The sequence below is a fragment of the Schistocerca americana genome, chromosome 2 (genome assembly GCF_021461395.2).
Source record: "Schistocerca americana isolate TAMUIC-IGC-003095 chromosome 2, iqSchAmer2.1, whole genome shotgun sequence".
In the NCBI taxonomy this organism is placed as follows: domain Eukaryota; kingdom Metazoa; phylum Arthropoda; class Insecta; order Orthoptera; family Acrididae; genus Schistocerca; species Schistocerca americana.
Window position 1 is genome coordinate 249,082,675 of NC_060120.1, and position 22,962 is coordinate 249,105,636.

At 41.7% G+C, this 22,962-nt stretch overlaps 1 protein-coding gene across 1 annotated transcript in view; it reads left to right on the forward strand.

The window, feature by feature from the left end:
- The first annotated feature begins 19,116 nt into the window (after nucleotides 1-19,116).
- Nucleotides 19,117-22,962, forward strand: part of LOC124593928 — a 30,375-nt gene continuing 26,529 nt past the window's right edge. Inside the window, exons 1-3 of the mRNA XM_047132278.1 lie at nucleotides 19,117-19,121; nucleotides 19,394-19,658; nucleotides 21,802-22,001. Coding sequence (XP_046988234.1) covers nucleotides 19,117-19,121; nucleotides 19,394-19,658; nucleotides 21,802-22,001 — 470 coding nt within the window. The remainder of the gene's footprint in view (nucleotides 19,122-19,393; nucleotides 19,659-21,801; nucleotides 22,002-22,962) is intronic.

Here is a 22,962-nt window from a genome sequence, read left to right on the forward strand (position 1 = left end):
AGTACCTACACCGAGGAGCCAAAGAAACAGGTACACCTGCCTAATATCGTGTAGGGCTACCACGAGCACGCGGAAGTGCCGCAAGACGACGTGGCATCGACTCGACTAATGTCTGAAGTAGTGCTGGAGGGAACTGACCTCATGTATCCTGCAGAGCTGTCCATAAATCCACAAGAGTACTAGGGGGTGGAGAGCTCTTCTGAACAGGACGTTGCAAGGCATCCCAGATATGCTCATAATGTTCATGTCTGGGGAGTCTGGTGGCCAACAGAAGTGTTTAAACTCAGAACAGTATTCCTGGAGCCACTATGTATCAATTATGACGTGTGGGGTGTCGCATTGTCCTGCTGGAATTGCCCTGGTCCGTCGGAATGCACAATGGACATGAATTGGTGCAGATGATCAGACGGGATGCTTACGTACGTGTCACCTGTCAGAGTCGTATCTAGACGTATCATGGGTCCCGTATCAATCCAACTACACACGCCCCACACCATTACAGAGCCTCCACCAGCTTGAACAGTCCGTTGCTGACATGCAGGGTTCATGGATTCATGAAGTTCTCTACATACCAGTATACATCGACGCAATTTGAAACGAAACTCATCCGACCAGGAAGGCTCTCAAAGGCCATATCTATGACGTTTAGTTGAATGGCTCGCACGCCGACACTTACTGATGGCCCAGCATTGAAATCTGCAGTAATTTGCGGAAGGGTTGCACTTCAGTCACGTTGAACGATTCTCTTCAGTTATGGTCGGTCCCGTTCTTGCAGTTTTTTTTTAATTGCTGCCGCAGCGATTTCATAGATTTGTTATTTTATCTGATTCCTGACATTTATGGCACACTAGTGAAATGGTCGTACGCGAAAATCCCCTTTCCATCGCTACCTCGAAATGCTGTGTCCCATCGCTCGTGTGCCGGCTATAACCCCACGTTCAAACTCACTTAAATCTTGATAACCTGCCATTGTAGCAGGAGTAACCCATCTAACAACTTTGTGATTTTTTTTCTTTATTTTTATTTTAACGCCTTATACAAAAGGTGGGCCGGCAGCTGCAATATTACGCCGCGCTTCCGCCACAGATAGCACAAACAAAAACAAGGAAGACATAGAAAAACAAAACATAATGGTGGACAAAAAACAGTAGACACATGAGTAAAAAACATGGAGCCGTTCACAGGTGCAGTAAAATAAAAACGTTCAGCACTTTTACACGAACACTTGTAATCCCTGACACAGTACTCGTTAAAGCCTGTGCTATGGTAAGTGAGCGGGATTCACCTTATGAGAAAGGATTTTCGTGTAGTTATCGACCGCGTGTACCTGAATGGTGGCAAATCAGACTTACATCCACTCTGTAATAACAATGATCCGTCAAGTAAGTTCGAAATGTAATTACACGTCAGGATGGATCAAAAGCAACCCAGAAGATGCTACCAATTTGATAATAATACGGTCGCCAGCCTCATTAGGCATTAACTGAGTTTCTTCCCTACACAAGTTGGTATATATTCATGCAAAACAACAAGTTGTAACACTGCAAAATATCGTCGAATTTTAGAACCAGAAAATCTATTGAACTGATAGTTTCACGATCTGTACTGATATGGATGAAGCATAACACTACACTATAATGTATACTACAACACTTTATACTGTCTATTAATCTAATTTAAATCGGGCATAGGCTACCCTAGAAATTGCACTTTCGTGCTACACACAAAATGTCAATTTTGATAAAGATAAAACACTGATAAATTTTGACTTTTATATTGACTAACTTTTGTTGGTCAAAGCAACACTTCAGAATTCAAATGAATGAAGGGGGACCCTGAAACTGTTATGATCGCTGTATTTAAAAAATTGATTACTGAATTTATTATGCATTCAAGATTTCCAGTATATAAGTTACTACTCTTTTCATCTTATTTACTGCTCATTTAAATGTCTTTAAATCTGTCTCGAAATAATAAACTTCATTACTATATCAATACTAAAGTTATCTTTCAACTTCGTTAGACCTTCGTTATTCACTTAGTGGTTCATTAACAAAACACTTCTTTAAACACCATTATAACATAGCTAGATTTGCAAATAATTATTATTAACACAAATTTTAATTTTCATTTCGGGACACTCGGATTGCACAACATTTGGAAAGGACCCTGTCTAGGTTAATTGTGAGGATAATTAAATGATGGGATAGTTCTGGTAAAATTTAGGTTATTATTGCACCAAACAAACATAGTTCACTCTCTGATCCACACGAATACAGTACTAAAAGTTTCAACCCGCTAGTATCGATGCGGCGGTTGGCGGGCGGCGACATGACGAGGCACGGAGCACACACACAACCACAGCTATGGCTCTTGATGCATCGGCACTTTAATTCATCATAGCGTCTCAATACTTTTCCATTTAGTGCCTATGGAATTTTGCCATGCTATGTGGGCGTTGGAACAGCATACCCGAGGCTCAGTGAAGCTATGTCTTCCAGGAGAGCCTCCTCGCTCCAGAAGGTGTTGCTCAAACCAGTGCTAAACTCCAACTACTACTGAGCCCGTTGTGCCGTGCAGTGCCCGCGTGCATTTTCCCGCGCTCGTCTGCTATCCACCTTTCACCGCTCCCTTACAGACAGGGTATTGACCCGATGTTTTGCATTCTACATATCCCAACACATTGTCTACGTATGGACCAGACGAACAGTTATAATTTTAAACATCTTACAACAGTTTCAACATTTGTTACATTTCAATTCTATTACAATATTACTTGACATTTGACATAAACATTAACATTCACATTGAAACTTGTTTACAGTTTTCTTAACACAATGTCATGAAACAAAAAAAAAATTGAAATCAGAACATCAATTACACAAGTTTATCGAAAAATCAGATGGGAAAAATTACTCATATGTATAATACTACAGAGTCGTTGTTGTTACACACTGATGACTGAAATGACACACGTGAACGATGAAGGATGGGCGGTGAAACACTGAAGCACTAACACGATTGCACACACAAAGAACCGATGGCGATGATCTCCGGCGCGCAAATGTTCACTTGACGTGTATGAGTCCGGGGATCTGCCAAAAAGGGAAAAGGTGGGGGAGGAGGGAGAGGGGAGGGTGTAGATGGCAGTGGCAGAGGAGAAGGTACAGAATGTATGGGGAGTAGGGGAAGCCCAGGGGAGGAGGGGGGGGGGAAGGGAAGAGGGAGAAAAGGGAGAGAGGGTGCCCTATGGAAAAAACAGAGGGTGTGGAAGGGGAGGATCAAAGTTAGTGAGAGGGGTAGATAGAGGGGATGAGGGCATCATCAGGGAGGGGAAGTTGGTGGAAGCCACCTTGGGTGAGGGTATGGATAATGGAGAGATGGAGAGAAGGTGGGATGTGGGAATACAGGTGCAGATGCGGACAAGGGTGGGAGAGGATAGGAGTGACAAGTGGGTGAGGAGGATCAAGTATACAGGAGGTCTAGAGGATCCGCCACGTGAGGGTATGGATAGTGGAGAGATGGAGAGAAGGTGGGACGTGGGAATACAGGCGCGGATGTGGACAAGGGTAGGAGTGACAAGCAGGTGAGGGGGATCAAGTTTATAGGAGGTGTAGAGGATCCGTATCTGTTTGAGGAAATGGAGGAGGTGTGGGAACGGAATAAGGTCATATAGGATCCGCATGGGGGAGGGGAGACACATGCGATAGGCGAGGCACAGCGCATGGCGATCTGGGGTTTGAAGGGATTTCTAAAAGGTAGGAGGGGTGTAGCAGAGGATAGGATGGATGAGGGATTTATAGGTGTGGAGGATGGTGGAGGGGTCCTGACCCTGTGTACGGCCATAAAGGAGCTTGATAAGACGGAGGCGGGAGTGTGCCTTGGCTTGGATTGTCCGGAGATGGGGGTCCAGGAGACGCGACGGTCAAGGGTGACCCCAAGGTACTTGAGGGTGAGGGTGAGGGTGATAGGACGGCCATAAATGGTGATATAGAAGTCGAGGAGACGGAAGGAAGGGGAGGTTTTGCCTACAATGATCGCCTGGGTCTTGGAAGGATTGACCTTGAGCAACCACTGGTTGCACCAAGTGGTGAAACGGTCAAGATGGGTTTGGAGAAGGTGTTGGGAGCGTTGCAGAGGGCAAGGAAGGCGATGTCATCGGCATACTGGAGAAGGTGGACGGGGGTTGGAGGTGGCGGCATATCCGCCGTATACAGAAGTTAGAGAAGAGGGAAGAGGACGGAACCTTGGGGCACACCGGCGGAGGGGTAGAAGGTGTAGGAATGCGTGTTATGGATGGTGACATAGGAAGGACGTTGGGAAACTGTGCGATACACCCGTTGTCTTACATAGACGTTGCCGACCGCAACGCGGGGTTCTGCCTGTTTACGTATCTCTATATTTGAATACGCATGTCTGTACCAGTTTCTTTGGCACTTCAGTGTAAAAGTGCGGTATTATGAACTAGCGACTCAATAAAATTAGGTGTAAATCACGTGGTGTTAACTTCAGAACGAATAATAACCAGAAGTGCCGTTTGTGTCTATCCACAGGACGTGTGCGGTGAGTTGCCCAGTGTGTGTACGCGAGATGACATGTATTTCTGTCCTACGCTGTTGCTGATAAGTTGCTGATATCACGAAATCGATGCGTGAGTCATGTAGTATCAGATTGGCATAGGTATCAGAGTAACTCTATCTTGGAATTATTGGCTTCTACGAACGATACAGCCAAAGGATGGCTCATGAACAATCTTACACATCGAAATATTATTTTGACAGATGCGGTGCACCTGTATCGGTCGTAAAAATGGTATCTGATGAGACGCTCAACCAAAACTGGACTTTTTTTTATGAAAAGTGTACAACAGAATCCTAGCTTATAGAAAAGAATTATACAGCCATAAAGTGCCTAGAGTGAAATTTTCCGCATAGAATACTGGTAAAACGATAGGCAAGCCTGGCGATTTTCCAAGATTTCCCAGAATCATATAAGAAGAACGAACATTCCACTGAAAAGTGGAATTCAAGTTCCATTTTTGTCCCGTCCTGCATCTCTTCTGAACTGGTCGTCAACATGCCATCAATTCCTATTCTTTCGTAACAGATATCTAACTTGTAGACGCCAAAAACGTTGAAAACTTGATTGCCATTTTCAGGTGATGCCCACTGTCGTATGATTAGCTAAAAGGTATCTGTCGTACATTAATGATCATAGTCCGCACTTAACACCCAGCCTTTTCTTGGAAATGAACAGTCCTAAGTTATTCAACAAGGACAACGTAAAAAGAAGAAAACTTAGGGACTCACGACCCCTCCAAGAACAAGGATTTAATGACGGGATGTCCTCTTCATCGGTCCAATGCCAGAATTTGCGTAAGCCATTTAGAGAGAACACGGTAAATTTGAATCTTGATGGTTCGGTGGCGATTTGAACTACCATTGGACCGACTCGTTCAGTAGTAGTAATGGCGCAACCCGTAGGAAAAGTGAACAGGGCGTTCCAGATTCTCTGTCCTACACTTCTAGAGTCTGTACAGAGCAGTTAGTAGATAAACATTTATGCAGAAAAATATATACAGAAACGTGTTACAAGGGGAACAAAACCAGATATTTCTAGCAGATCTGATTGGATTTTTGGAAGGTGGACCACTGAACAATCGATGCGGTTGTGTGGATTTAGCGCGATATCACGGCAACGTATTTGCCTCTATCGTCTATCTGAGAATGGCTTTCAGAGCGAAGGTGAACAGAAAGTATCAAGTTTACAAATAGCTGAATGAAAGCCTAGTAACAGGTGTTATGGAAGCTCCAAAAGTGATTCACAGCACACTCACATATTTTTTGCTAAGTATAGCGTAACATACTGTGCAAATACAGGTTGTGAAACCAATTTAGTTGTTGCCATATACAGCAAAAAATGGCTCTGAGTACTATGGGACTTAACTACTGTGGTCATCAGTCCCCTAGAACTTAGAACTACTTAAACCTAACTAACCTAAGGACATCACACACATCCATGCCCGAGGCAGGATTCGAACCTGCGACCGTAGCGGTCACGCGGTTCCAGACTGTGGCGCCTATAACCGCATGGCCACTTCGGCCGGCCCATATACAGCAGTTTCTGTAGTTAACTACGGAAGAATCATCAATATTAACGCTTGAGTTAAAGACGAGAATAGATTTTCAAACAGTGGGCTTCTCACATGGTTCGATCTTTGGCACAGAACTGCTCTTGCTATATACTGATGATCAACCACTCTATTTTAGCCAGGAGACACAATGTGTCCTGTTGGTAAATGTTACAAGTATTGCTGTGAAGCCGAGGAAAGAAGTATCAACAGAAAAAATAGTAAATTTTTTTTTTGTGAAATTTGTTGACTGGTTTTCCACAAATAAACTAGCTTTAAACAGTGAAAAAAACACAGGTTATCCATTTTTGTACTGTCAAAATTAACCTAGTATTCCAACAAGAAATAATAAGTAGGGTAATTCTAATTTATTAGTTGTGCATATTGATGAAAACGGGAGAAACCAATCACAAGACCGGCTACAATGATTAATTTCGACTATTTCTAGAAGAATAATTGCATTTTATTGATATATTAGTCAACAAGTCATAGTACGCCGCACATTTTTATTCACTGGTGTCTTACGGGATGATATTGTGGAGCAATTTCTCACTTAGGTAAAAAGTAATAGTTGCAAAAAAAAAAAAAAAAAAAAAAAAACTGATTAGAATTTTTCGTGGGGTTCACACACACATATTTCGCAGGCGTCTCTTTAAGCAGCTAGGAATATTAACCACAGCCTCTAAATATATTTATTCGCTTATGAACTTTGTTAGTAATACTCCATCTGCTAGAGAGAAACACATTTATCCATAAGTACAAGACTAGAAAAAAAAGTGATTCGCATTACCCTAAATGAAATATGCAAGAATAAGACATGCCAAGCTACCCACTTAAATAAAATGTCTGACAAACAGAAGAAGTGTTTTTAAAATGTAGATTAAAGATATTTTTCCTCAACAACTTCTATAAGGTAGAGGAATTCTTGAATAAAGGCAATTAGTCATCTACACAGAAAATAAGTAAAGGCCAGCGTGTTGCCACATAAAAATTTCTTTTATTTTTTTTAACGTGTTTTCTATACTTGTTTAATAGACACATTCCACTTCATAACGTTTATCGTTAATATAATCTACAGAACACGTAATTAACTAACGAAGCAATTTGCAACACGGAAGCAGATAATTGTTGGATCTTTGTTCCTATCTGTTCAACTAATTATCTCTAGAAATGTGTCACAGGAAGTGTGTAGTATGCACATTCCAGTCGACTGTGAACGTAGAGTAAAGAAATCTGCAAATTTAAACTGCTTTGACAAAAAGGAAGTTTCTGATGGGCTCGTGGGATTTTGATGTAGTTCCATTACGATTATACGACAATAGTGAACGAATTATGGTGAAAGATCTAAAAGAAGCCAAGGCGGTGTACGTCTGTTCATTAAGCAGATGAGATGGACCTCGAAATGCCGCAGAATCTGGGAAACATACTTTACGACGATAAGCGGCATAGTTCACAGAATAATGCAGTTCTGCAGATTTCACTCTAAACCAGGTGGTCATAATTAAGAGTACCTATTCACGGCTGTCCAGTGCGGGCGGTAATTATCGTATAGCTGCGAAACTTGATAGATAAGCTGAGCGCTAATGCGGATCCGATTTACGCTGGAAAAGCAACTTGCTCCAACTGTTGCCATCAGGTGCAAATCTGGCTCTGTTCACCGTTTGTGTGACGGTATGAGACCCACGCTGTCATTTGACAAGTCATAACGTGAGTGAACAGTATGGCTACCGAGAAGAGAGACCGTGCACTGTTGGCGAAACTGTTTTATGTGAACTGTAGCAATTATAGTGCTCCATTGAGAGAATATCACTGACTGCAAAGCCTGAGAAGACGTCTGATGACATTAAATGGTTTAAAGAAGATGATAATCAAATTCGAAAACACTGATGAGCTTGATGTGGCTCCCGGAAGAAGAAGGCGTCCCATCCCTGTGGAAGTTATTGACAAACTTGCTGCTGCTATAACGAACCACGCAGCACGTTCCCCGGGTGCAGTGTCACGAGAATTTTCCATCCCACGGTCACCAGTACAAAAGGTTTTGCGGTCCTTTTTTACACCGGTACCCTTAATAGATCCAGATGGTGCAGCAACTGAAACCTCATGACTGTTCAGAATTTGCTCATCGGTTTCAGGGACATGTGGCCGGGCAATATTCTATGGAGTGGCGGGGCACATTTTACAGTACAGAGTGCATTGAACACACAGAATGGCCGAATTTCGGATAACGTTAAGCCACGTGCTGTTCACCAAAAGGCATTTTGCTCGCCATATGTGACTGTGTTGTGGATTCACAAACACCTTTTTTCTCAGTCCGTTCTCCTTTGAAGTGAATACCTTTAAGGACTTGTCAGGAGTACGGTGAGTCTGAACGTTATTGAGATCTCCTTGAGCAGCATGTGATTGGTGCTACGGAAAAGCGCGACTATTGTATGTTGAAATCATTGTTTTCGTGCAAGATGGGGCAACAGCTCACGTCGCTCGTCCAGTGAAAGATCTGCTTGTACATCTACATCTACATCTACGTGATTACTCTGCTATTCACAATAAAGTGCCTGGCAGAGGGGTCAATGAAGCACCTTCAAGCCGTCTCTTTACTGTTCCTCTCTCGAACGGCGCGCCGGAAAAACGAGCACTTAATTTTTTCTGTCCGAGCCCTGGTTTCTCTTATTTTATCGTGATGATCATTTCTCTCTTTGTAGGTGGTTGACAACAGAAAACTGGCGATTGAAATTTCATGAGAAGATCCCGTTGCAACGAAGAACGCCTTTGTTTTGATGATTGCCACCTCAATTCACGTATCATGTCTGTGGCACTATCTCCCCTATATCGCTATAATACAAAACGAGCTGCCCTTCTTTGTACTTTTTCGATGTCATCTGTCAACCCCACCTCATGCGTATCCCCCACCGCCAAGCAGTACTCTAGAATAGGGCCGACAAGTGTGTTGTAAGCAGTCTCTTTAGTAGACCTGTTGCACCTTTTAAGTGTTCTGCCAATGAATCGCAGTCTACCCACAACACTATCTATGTAATCGTTCCACTTTAGGTTATTTGTAACGGTAATCCCTAAATATTTAGTTGAATTTACAGCCTTCGGGTTTGTGTGACTTATCGCGTAATCGAAATTAAACGGATTTCTTTTAGTACTCATGTGAATAATTTCACACCTTCAATTGCCACTTTTCGCACCATACAGATATCTTATGTAAATCATTTTGAAATACATTTTGGTCATCTGATGACTTTACAAGACGGTAAATGACAGCATCATCTGCAAACGATCTAAGAGTTACTCAGATTGCCTCCTATGTCGTTAATATAGATCAGAAATAATAGAGCGCCTATAACCCTTCCTCGGGGAACGCAGGATATTACTTCCGTTTTACTCTATGACTTTCCGTCTGTTACTACGAACTGTGACCTTACTGACAGGAAATCAAGAATCCAGTCGCACAGCTGAGGCGGTATTCCATAGGCACTCAGTTTGGTTAGACGACGTTTGTGAGGAATGGTGTCGAAATCCTTCAGGAAATCTAAAAAAACGGATTCAATTTGACATCCCCTGTCGATAGCACTCATTTCTTCATGTGTATCAAGAGCTAGTTCTGTTTCGCAAGAACGGTTTTTTTCTGAATCCGTGCTGACTATGTGTCAATAAATCGTTTTCTTCGCGATAGCTCATAACTTTCGAACACAGTTTCCAATTTTTTCATCGGTCTTCTGATTGTTTTGATGCAGCCCGCCACCAATTCCTCTCCTGTGCTAACCTCTTCATCTCAGAGTGGCACTTGCAATCTACGTCCTCTATTATTTGCTGGATGTATTCCAACCTGTCTTCCTCTACAGTTTTTGCCCTCTACAGCTCCCCCTACTACCAAGGAAGTCATTCTCTCATGTCTTAACAGTTGTCCTATCATCCTGTCCCTTCTCCTTATCAGTGTTTCCCACATACTCCTTTCCTCTTCGATTCTGTTCAGAACCTCCTCATTCCTTATCTTATCAGTCCACCTAATTTACAGCATTCTTCTGTAGTATCACATCTCAAATGTTAAGATTCTCTACTGTTCCGGTTTTCCCATCCATGTTTCACTACCATACAATGCTGTTCTCTAGACGCACATTCTCAGAAATTTCTTCCTCTAACTATGGCCGATATTTAATATTAGTAGACTTCTCTTGGCCAGGAATGCCCTTTTTGCCATTGCTAGTCTGCATTTAATGTCCTCCTTTCTCCGTCCGTCATCGGTTATTTTACTGTCTAGGTAGCAGAATTCCTTAACTTCATCTACTTCGTGACCATCAATCCTGATGTTAAGTTTCTCGCTGTTCTCATTTCTACGACTTCTCATTACCTTCGTCTTTTTTCAATTTTCTGTAAATCACCATACTCTGTACTCATTAGACTGTACATTCGGTTCAGCAGATCATATAATTCTTCCTCACTTTCACTCAGGACAGCAATGTCATCAGCGAATCGTGTCACTGATATACTTTCACTTGAATTTTAATTCCGCTCCTCAACCTTTCTTTTATTTCCATCATTGCTTCCTCAATGTACAGATTGAACAGTAAGGGCGGGACACTACATCCTTGTCTTACACCCTTTTTAATACGAGCATTTCGTTCTTGGTCGTCCACTCCTTTTATTCCATCTTGGCTGTTGCACATACTATAGATTACTCCTACTTTTCTCAGAATTTCGAACATTTTGCACCATTTTACGTTGTCTAACGCTTTTTCCAGGTCGACAAATGCTATGACCGTGTCTTGATTTTTCTTTAGTCTTGCTTTCATTATTAACCGCAACGTCAGAGTTGCCTACCTTTCCTAAAGCCGAACTGATCGTCATCTAGCGCATTCTCATTCTTCTGTATATTATTCTTGTAAGCAACTTTGAAGCATGAGCTGTTAAGCTGATTGTGCGGCGGTAATCCTCGCACTTAGCAGCTCTTGCCGTCTTCGGAATTGTGTGAATGATGCTTTTCCGAAAGTTAGATGGTATGTCGCCAGACTCTTACATTCAGCACACCAACGTGAATAGTCGTTTTGTTGCCACTTCCCCCAATGATTTTAAAAATTCTGATGGAATGTTATCTATCCCTTCTGTCTTTGATCTTAATTTCTCCAAAGCTCTTTTAAATTCTGATTCTAATACTGGATCCCTATCTCTTCTAAATCGACTCCTGTTTCTTCTGTTACATCAGACAAATCTTCCCCCTCATAGAGGCATTCAATGTATTCTTTCTACCAATCCGATCTCTTCTCTGCATTTATCACTGGAATTCCCGTTGCACTCTTAATGTTATCATCCTTGCTTTTAATGTCACCGAAGGTTGTTTTCACTTTGCTGTACGCTGAGTCTGTCCTTCCGACAGTCATTTCTTTTTCCATGTCTTCACATCTTTCCTGCAGCCACTTCGTCTTAGCTGCCCTACACTTCCTATTTATATCATTCCTCAGTGACCTGTATTTCTTGATTCCTTAGTTTCCCCGAGCATTTTTGTACTTCCTTCTTTCATCGATCAATTGAAGTATTGTACATACTTTTTCTTCGCAGTTACCTTCTTTGTACCTCTGTTTTCCTTCCCAACCTCTCTGATGGCCCTTTTTAGAGATGTCCATTCCTCTTTAACTGTACTGCCTACTGAGCGTATTCCGTATAGCTGAAACGATAAACTTAGAGAACTTCCATCGTATCTCGCCGTTCCTTAGTATCCCGCTTCTTTGCGTGTTGATTCTTCCTGACTAATGTCTTGAACTTCAGCCTACTCTTCATCACTAGTATATTGTGATCTATGTCTGTTCCTGGGTACGCCTTAAAATCCAGTATCTGATTTCGGAATCTCTGTCTGACCATGATCTAATCTAACTGAAATCTTCCCGTATTACCCGGCATTTTCCAAGTAGATCTCCTTCTCTTGTGATTCTTGAACAGAGTATTAGCTAATAGTAGCTGAAGTTTATTACAGAACTAAATTAATCTTTCTCCTCTCTCATTCCTTATCTCAATCCCATATTCTCCTGTAACATTTCTTCTACTCCTTCCCCTACAGCTGCATTCCAGTCTCCCATGACAATTAGATTTTCATATCCCTTTACATACTGTATTACAATTTCAATATCCTCATACACTATCTCTGTCTCTTCATCTTCAGCTTGTGACTTCCCCATGTATACCTCAACTATCGTTTTCGGTTTTGGTTTGCTGTCGATTCTGATAAGAATAACCCTATCACTGAACTGTTCACAGTAACACACTCTCTGCCCTACCTTCCTATTCATAACGAATCCTACTCCCGTTGCTGCTGCTGCTATTACCCTATACTCATCTGACCAGAAATCCTTGTCTCCTTTCTACTTCACTTCACTGACCCCTACTATATCTAGATTGAGCCTCTGCATTTTCCTTTTTACGTTTTCTGGTTTCCCTATCACGTTCAACTTTCTGACATTCCACGCCCCGACTCGCAAAACGTTATCCTTTCGTTGATTGTTCAGTCTTTTTCTCATGGTAACCTCCCCCTTAGCGGTCCCCTCCCGGAGATCCGTATGGGGGACTATTCCGGAACCTTTTGCCAATGGTGAGATCATCATGACACTTGTTCAATTACAGGCCACATTTCCTGTGGATCCACGTACGTGTCTTTAATGCAATGGTTTCCATTGTCTTCTGCATCCTCATGCCTTTGATCATTGCTGATTCTTCCGCCTTCAGGGCTAGTTTCCTACCCCTGGGACAAGAGAGTGCCCTGAACCTCTATCCGCTCCTGCGCCCTCTTTGACAAGGCCGTTGGCAGAGTGAGGGGTGACTTCTTATGCCGGGAGTCTTCGGTCGCCAATGCTGATTATTAATCAAAATAAAGCAGCGGCAGGATTCGAACCCGGGACCGAAGATGTTTTGATTACGAATTTTTTTTTTTTCTTTTTTCGTCGAATTTGTCTACGGCGGACGTCCGATGATACCCGTTCTGGTTGTTTGTTGATCCGTTCACTCAGTTTTTTATTACAGAGGGTAGACCACGGGTCCACAGCGCTACTGCAAAGCGACTTTAATTGCCTAATGCAACCTTCCACGTATATTTCCAAGTTTTCCAGACTACTGGCTTGCCTTGTCATGTCATCTGAATCCGTGTAACTTTCGGTTCTGGGGACATCTGAAAGAACAGGTTTACCAAGGACACGTTTAAACTCTACCTGATCTCATGGCCAGAATACTAGAACACGTTGCTCGGAATCCACTAGGACTGCTGCGAACAGCTGTTGATCACGTCGTTTTACGGATGCAGCATCTGATCGACGTCTTCGGAGCTCATACTGAACAAATTTTGTAAGGCGCAGTAATAATAAAATCAACATGACGTCTTTTTCATTTGTTTCACCTAGTCTGCGCACGTCCCGTCCCTAGTCATTTATATACGGAAACGTTTCCAAACATCTTTACAGCGGCAGATTTGCACCCAGGGGCCAATTTTTCAGCGTAAATTTACGGCATACAATGGACCTCTGTAACTGCACTTTTAATTATGACCACCCGCTATCTAATGACAACGTTTATAGATTTTTTGTAATCATGACTGAAAAATAGACGACCCCCATAACCGCAACTTTTATATTTACTGACTCGACATTTTCGTTCATGAATTTAGTTCGCATAGGAGCATTGTAACTGGTTCCACGAACAATACTAACGGTTTTCCCGATCAAATGATTCATCTTGCTGTTAAATCTTTGCAGCTATTATCCTTTGCCAGCTGGTGCTATGAAACCTCATCACTTAAAATGTGAACTTTGTTTGAATTCTCCATTGGGGTATCTCTCTTACTGAGAGGACAATATGCATTACGAATTCCGAATGTGATAGCATTGGTCTAGAACCGATAAAAATCAACCCCGCTGTTGTAAGCGAAAGGAAGTTAGATCATAGTTTAACGTCCCGTCGACGGCGAGGACGTTAGAGACCGAGTACAGGATCGGATTGGGTAAGAATAGGATGGAAATCGGCAGAGTCATTCTTAAAGGAACCGTCCTTCGAAAGCTCATAGTGGTGATGTTTCGTTGAATGGTTCGCACGCTGATACTTGTTGATGGCCCAGCACTGAAATCTGCAGTAATTTGTGGAAGGGTCGCACTTCTTTCACGTTGAACGATAATCTTCATTTGTCGTTGGTCCCGTTCTTGCAGGTTCTTTTTCCGGTCGCAGCGATGTCAGATGTTTGATGTTTTATCGGATTCCTGGTATTTATGGTACACTCGTGAAATGGACGTACGGGAAAATTTCCTTGGAGATGCTGTGTCCCATCGGTCGTGCGACTACTGTAACACCACATTCAATCTCACTTAAATCTTGATGACCTGGCATTGTAGCAGCTGTAACTGATCTAACAGATGCGTGATACACTTGATGCATTATATAGGCGTTGCCCTCCGCAGAGCTGTATTCTGCCTGTTTACACATCTCTGCATTTGAATACGCATGCCTATACCAGTTTCTCTACGGCTTCAGTGTATATTTCTCACCCATTTCCCCCTCCGAAATGAAGGAAGTTATATATATGGGCTATTTTTTCTTCGTGCTCTGATCGGCCGCAAAATTAAAACCACAGCAAATTCCGACGAAGCTTTGAACAGATGTGTTGCTCATTGTTTCTAGAGTGCTCGTCGGCTGCGTCATGACACACGTGTCAGTTCTATGCACACAATGAGCACGTAAAGATACTTGGAACGCTAGATCTCCCGCCAAGTGTGAAGAGCCTGCTATGGGGTTTTGCCTTATTTCATGCACCCCAAATAATGTAACTGGCACGTGTTTCTTTCACCATCACAATGCTCGGCTGCACACTGTAACTGCAAAGAAAACTCTCCTGCAGCGTTTCCAATGGGACGTGTTCTGTCAGTCACTGTACCGCCCGGACTTGGTTCTCTCTGATTTTCACCTCTTTGCTCACAGGAAGCGCTAAGAGGACAGCATTTTGCGACAGACAACGAGTTGCAGACCAATGTACGGAATTGGCGGAAAATACAGTTGGATGTCTTGTCTGAGAGGATATTGGGACGTTGATACCGCGCTACGACAAGTGTCTCAGTCGGAGTGCCGACTATGTACAAAAGTAGTTGAAAGCAATAGCTAAGTATTACAAATAACACATTTTTTTTTATTTACGATGTGGTTTGTATTTCGCGGCCAACCGGAGTTTGAAAACAAAACAGAAACTTCGTATTCTCTCAAACATAAATGCTGAGCTGTATTTGATGATTATGGCAACAGAGTACTAAAGACTTGTTTCCATATAACAGGCGCTGTCCTTTTTGCAGTATGTAATGCATCACTAACTCAGGGCATTTCCCCAGAGAGATCGAAATATGCCATTGTCGTTAAATAACGTGATAGAAGAAATCTCAATTACCTACCCATTTCAGTACTGAAATCATTTTCTACAATTTTTTACCAGAGTAGTACCTTACCTGATCAACAATAATTGTTGTTGTGGTCTTCAGTCCAGAGACTGGTTTGATGAAGCTCTCCATGTTATTATATCCTGGGCAAGCTTCTTCATGTCCAAGAACCTACTGCAACCTACATACTTCTGGATCTGCATAGTGTACTCGTCTCTTGGTCTCCGCCTACTATTTTTACCCTCCACTTTGACCTCCAGTACTAACTTGGTGATCCCTTGATGCCTCCGAACATGTCCTACCAACCGATCCATTCTTCTAGTCGAGTTGTGCCACAAATTCCTCTTCTCCCCAGTTCTGTTCAGTACCTCCTTATTAGTTGCGTGATCCATCCGTCCAATCTTCATTATTTTTTTGTAGCACCACATTTCGATAGCTTCTATTCTCTTCTTGTCTTAGCCATTTATCGTCCATGTTTCACATCCATACATGGCACGCTCCATACAAATACTTTTAGAAAAGACTTCCTGACACTTAAATCTATACTCGATGTTAATTAACTTATCTTCTTCAGAAACGCTTCGCTTGCCATCGTCAGTCTACATTTTATATCCTCTCTACTTCAACCATCGTCAGTTGTTTTGCTCCCTAAATATCAAAACTCATCTACTACTTTGAGTGTCGCATTTCCTAATCTAATTCTCTCAAGATCACCTGATTTGATTAGACTGCATTCAATTATCCTCGTTTTGCTTTTGTTGATGTTCATCTTATATCCTCCTTTCAAGACACTTTCCATTCTGTTCAACTGCTCTTCGAGGTCCTTTGTTGTCTGACAGAATTACAATGTCAACAGCATCACCTCAAAGTGTTTATTTCTTCTCCATGGGTGTTAATTCCTACTCCAATTTTTTTCTTTTGTTTCCTTTACCGCTTGCTCAATATATAGATTGAATAACATCGGGGATAGGCTACAACCCTGTCTTACTTCCTTCCCAACCACTGAATCCCTTTCATGCCCCTCGACCCATAAGTGCCATCTGGTTTCTCTACAAACTGTAAATAGCCTTTGGCTCCCTGTACCTGAGCCCTGCCACCTTCAGAATTTGAAAGAGAGTATTCCAGTCAACATTGTCAAAAGCTTTCTCTGTATCTACAATGCTAGAAACGTATGTTTGCCTTTCTTTAATCTATCTTCTAAGATAAGTTGTAGTGTCAGTACTGCCTCACGTGTTCCAACATTTCTACGGAATCCAAACCGATCTTTCCCAAGGTCGGCTTCTACGAGTTTTCTTCGTTTAATGTATTTCTTTCCCCTGTTCTTTTCAATAGTTCCCTAATGCACTCTCTGAAACTCTCTACGACCTCTGGTTCTTTCAGTTTATCCAGATCCTATCTTCTTAAATTCCCACCTTTTTGCAGTTTCTTCAGTTTTAATCTACAGTTCATAACCAATAGATTGTTGTCATAGTCCACATCTGCCCCTGGAAACGTCTTCCAATCAAAAACCTGGTTTCTAAATCTCTGTCTTATCATTAGATAACCTATCTATAACATTCTAGTGTCTCCAGGCCTCTTCCACGTATACAACCTTGTTCCATTATGCTTAAACCAAGTATGATTAAGTTATGCTCTGTGCAAAATTCTGCCAGGTATCTTCCTCTTTCATTCCTTACCCCCATTCCATATTCAGCTACTACTTTTCCTTTTCTTCCTTTTCCTACTGCAGACTTCCAGTCCCCCATGACTATTAAATTTTCGTCTTTCTTCACTGTCTGAATAATTTCTTTTATCTCATCATACATTTCTTCAATCTCTTCGTTACCTGTGGAGCTAGTTGGCAAATAAACTTGTACTACTGTGGTAGGCGTGCGCTTCGTGTCTATCTTGGCTACAATAATGCGTTCACTATGCTATTCGTAGTAGCTTATCCGTGTTCCTATTATTTTGTTCATTATTAAACCCACTCCTGTATTACCCTTACTTGATTTTGTATTTATAACCCGGTATTCACCTAACCAGAAGTCTTGTTCCTCCTGCCACCGAACTTCTCTAATCCCCACTATATCTAACTTTAACTTATCCATTTCCTTTTTTATATTTTCTAACCTACCTACCCGATTAAGGGACCTGACATCCCACGCTCCAGTCCGTAGAACGCCAGTTTTGTTTCTCCTGATAACGACGTCCTCCTGAGTAGTCCCCGTCCAGAGATCTGAATGGGGGATTATTTTACCTCCGGAATATTTTACCCAAGAGGACGCAATCATCATTTAACTATACAGTAAAGATGCATGCCCTCGGGAAGAATTACGGCTGTAGCAACAATAATATTCTTAGTAAATCATGGATTTCAGAAATGTTCCTCAACTAAGAATGTGATTTACAAGCCCAAAATTTTACAAGAATTAAATAACGAAGCTGCTCCTGTTGGTATAGTGTGTGTCCTATGTAAGACATTTGGTTGTGTGAATAACAAAATCCTCCCAGCTAAAATGAGGTTATATGGAGCTAATGATCTAGCCCACCAAAAAATGATGTCATGCATAGCACAAAAAATGTAGAAAGTGTAGATGGGGAAGATACTCCTGACTGGAGAGAAATCTAATATGCGGATCCACAAGTCTGTGTCTTAGGTGGATATTGTTTCCCATGAATCTAAAGACCTTCCGTCTAATATACAAGCAGGCATACTTATTTCTTGGAGACGACACTAGTAGTGTAATCAGTCCCAAAATACAGCAACAGAAGGAATGGTACAAATGTTCGTAAGGCTATTATTGAGAGGTTTCCTGCTAATGATTTCAAAACGGCGCAACATATTCAACTCTGCACATCCACAGCTAGTATGGCAATGATAAGTATAACACGTGCTGAGATAATAACAACTAGAGTGGATAATCCAGAAATTTATGGTATTCATATTGACAGATTTTCGAACTTAAGAAACAGTTCCCTTAAGCCACATTTGCACTCAGAATCATAGCAAATCTTACAGAGAAAAAAAATCAATAAGTTATATATTTTGCAAATTTTCATTTAGTAATGTCGTGTGGAATTAATAATGTTCTGGGGTAACTCACCTTTAAGAAAGTTTTCGTGTCTCAGAAACGCTTTGTAGAAATAATATGTGTTGCTCACACACGACCATCTTGTAGAGACCTATTTTCGGGGTTAGACAGTTTGTCCTCTGCTTCACATTTTTCTTATTCCCTCATTAATTTTCTTGTAAATAATCCACTATAGTTCATAAGAAAAAGTGAGGCAAAGGATTGCAATGCCAAAAGATTAAATGTCATTCATTATTCCACATTATTGTGGTGCTTAGCACAAAAAAAGTGCACAATGCTGGCACCAAAATGTTTGGTCACTTTCTCAATGACATAAAGTGACTAACAGACCGTATAATTACATTTGAAAACAAACTATACAAGTTTCTCCTTCAAAGGTCCTTCTGTTCCGAGAAGAATTTGTAATCGTGTAATATGTGAAAGGTTGTGGGTATAATTATCAATTAACATCTGAATTTTTTTGAATTTTTATATGTTCAACACTTAGCCATATTTACAGATCATTGTGTAATATGAATGCAGAATGAGGTAATACCAATTACTGTGCTACGATTTACTTAGGTTAGTTTCCTCGAGTATTTAATTTTTAGAAAAGGAGAAGAACCAGGCTCTGGTAGGCCATGCCATAGTTAGCTACTCTGTCAACAGATATGAGTACACTTTCTAGTGTTTTAACTGCTTACTTCATGTAGATCGTAAAAATGGAAAATTGGTTTACAACACTAAAGTGGTTCAAAAAATAAAGGGAATTTTTATTTTTGAGAGAGAATTTTATTTATTTGTGTAAATCAAATTTTCAGGTGCAGATCACTTTTTGCGAAGGATCCAAAGGTGTTCAAGATCAGAGTGGGAACTCTAAACGTGGGAACGATGATGGGAAAGGGAAGAGAGATAGCAGACATGATGCAGAGGAGGAAGATAAAGGCTTTGTGTGTGCAAGAGAGAAGGTGGAAGGGCAATGAGGCAAAGATCTTAGCTGAAGGCTATAAGCTACTTTATAGTAGTGCAAGCCCGGAACCAAGAAATGGAATTGGAGTTATTCTGCACAGAGAGCTTCAAGAAGAGGTATGTGAAGTTAGCAGGGTAAATGATAGGATCCTGTATGTTAAGATGATGTTTGGCGGAGAAATGGTAACAGTGCTGACAGCCTATGCACCTCAAGCGGGATGTTCGGAGGACGAGAAGGAAAAATTTTGGAGAGATTTGGATGGAGTAATGGTCGAAATACCAGAGAATGAAAGATTGATAGTCGGAGGGGTTCTAAATGGTCATGTTGGCGGAAGGAAAGGTGGGGAAGAGAGGTGGCATGAAGGATGGAGGTATGGCGAGAGAAATTAGGAAGGAAAAAAGATAGTGGAGTTTGCAGTGGCTTTTGATCTAGTGATTACGAATACATACGTCCAAAGAAAAAGAGAAAAGCTAATAACATACAGGAGTGGCGAAAATAAAAGCCAAATTGATTACATATTATGTTGACGGAAAAATAGTGCGGAGGTGCGAAATACTAAGGTCATCTACGGTGAAGGAATAGCAAAACAAGTTGATTGTAGCGGATTGTGAGATGAAAGTATGTAAAAGACAAAGGCATATAAATCAATGCGAAAGGAAAATTGAGCGGTGGAGATTAAAGGATAAAAATTTGAGAGAGGAGTTTAGTGAAAAAGTACTGGGAAAGGTAAAATTGGCAGAGAGTGTGCAGGAGTGGTGGAAAATAAATAGTGCTGCTGTAAGGAAGACCGGGGAGGAAGTGTGTGGGTTAACATCTGGGAGAGGGGTGCCAAAAGATAAGGAAGCATGGTGGTGGATTGAAGAGGTGCAGAAGGTTGTGAAGGAAAAGAAAGACGCTAAGATGAAGTGGGATGTGTCCGAAGTGCTGAGGATGGGCAAGCATACAAAAGTGCAAAGAAGGAGGCAAAACGAGCCGTGGCTAAAGTTAAAGCTGAATCAGTAAGGGAGGCATACGAACAACTACAGAAAAATCAGGATATGAGACAACTGATACGGATAGGCAAATCAAGAGATAAAGCTTCTAAGGGTCTAACAGCAATAAAACAAATGAAAGATGAAACAGGAATAATTCTGCATGACCATGGAAAAATAATCCAAAGATGCAAAAACAGACATAATGTCTTATGGGATAACAGCAATCAGTGATTTTATAATGTTACTTAAAATCCGTCTTGGTGGCAATTTTTTTTTGAATTCATATGACCGGTTTCGGTTCATTCAGAACCATCTTCAGATCTGATATTTCAGTTACAGGAGTAACCCATCCAAATCCAGCAACAAGTTACTGGATTTGGACGGGTTACTCCTGTAACTGAAATATCAGATCTGAAGATGGTTCTGAATGAACCGAAACCGGTCATATGAAAAAAAAAAAAAATGCAATCAAGACGGATTTTAAGTAACATTAATCCAAAGATGGTTGAATTATTTTGAGAAATTGCTGAATGAAGAAAATGTAAGAGTGAAAAACTGAGGAAGGAGGGGCAAATGAAGGACTAACGATGGATATAAGTAGAAGTCGAACGGGCAGTTGAAAAGATGAAAAATGGGAAGGCAGCTGAGGTATGGAAGTGTCTCGGTAAAAAGGGAATTGAGCTCCTTTGGGATTTAATGATGAAGATTTGGCGACAGGAGGAGATGCCAGACGAGTGCACTGATCCCAATATTTAAGGGGAAAGGTGTTGTGCAGGACTGCAGTAACTATAGAGGTATGAAACTGATGGTACACACAATGATAATTTGGGAAAGAGTTATAGAAGCAAGATTACGCAAGGAGACTGTGTTGTGTGAAGGACAGATTGGGTTCATGCCTGGAAGAGGAACGACTGATGCAATACATGCTTTAAGGCGGATAGTGGAGAGACACGGGGAGGTACAAGCCGATCTACATATGGCTTTCATTGATTTGGAGAAAGCATATGACAGAGTCCCAAGGGACGAAATATGGAGAAGCATGAGAGAGCAGTGCGTGCCAGAGAAGTATGTGAGGTAAGTGAAGGAAATGTACAGAGGAGCAATGACACAGGTGAGAAGTAGTATGGGCATGACAAAGGAGTTTCCAGTAAAAGTAGGGTTACATCAAGGGTCTGCGCTTAGTCCCTAGCTCTTTGGCCTGATTATGGATGTGCTGGTGAAAGATGTGAAGAAGGAAGCACCGTGGAATATGATGTTTGGGGATGATGTGGTTCTTTGTGAGCAGAGCATAGACAGACTTGAGGAAAAGATGGAGGATTGGAGGAAGGCACTAGAAGAAAGAGGGATGAAAATTAGCAGGACAAAGTCAGAATATTTAGCAATGCAGAATGTGCAGATGAGGTCTTGCGAGATCCAGGATGATGAGCTGAAATCGGTCTGCAAATTTAAATACCTGGGGTCGTACATACAGAGGGATGGAGGACTGTAAAGCGAGATACAACACCGAATAGATTGCAGTTGTAACAACTGGAGGAAAATGAGTGGAGTGTTGTGTGACAAGAAGGTGAGCATTGGGTTGAAATGGAAAGTGTACAAGTCGGTGGTAAGGCCAGCTATGCTATACAGGGCAGAGACATGGCCAATCACAGTATCCAGGAAAGGAAGATGGAAGTGGCGGAAATGAGGATGCTGAGGTGGATGTGTGGGGTAACAAGGAAGGACAGGATTAGAAATGAATTTGTTAGAGGAGCTGTGAAAGTGGGACCCATGGGGAAAAAGTTACAAGAGAGCAGACTAAGGTGGTACGGATACTTACAGAAAAAAGGGGAGGAGTATATCGGAAACAGAGTTGAAGATATAAAGATTGAAGGAGTGAGAAGGAGAGGAAGACCGAAGATGAGGTGGAAGGATAAGATATCCGGGGACCTAAGGGAGAAAGGATGGAAGAAGGAAGAGGCAATGGATAGAGAACTATGGAGGAGAAGGATCCAGAAGAGCAACGCCGACCCTACGTAACGTGGGACAAGGCGACTATAAAGAAGAAGAAGAAGAACAAGAAGAAAGAAGATTACTTGGCGAAATATCTCGCAAGAACTGTAATCTCCTTCAGCCCTCCTTGCCAATCATTTCACATGTACATCCCATTTGTTATCGATCTGTGGCGTTTCAAGTGGGTATTTGTAAGACAGGCAGCTTCCAGATTTTACAACCGATCTCAAAATCCGGGACTATCGAATACTTTCTTTTTGTCATAGACGTTATCCTCAACCTACCCACTTTTATATATTCAAAAGGCCAAATGGGAATACGTTCTAAGACCATTCTGCTGTCTTTAGCAATGCAGAGGATGGACCAGTAGTCACCGCTGACTCACAAGACTCAAATGTGGGGAAATTTAAGCCTCTGCCCCACCTCCTTGTTTCCAGTTTACACTTGTATATATACT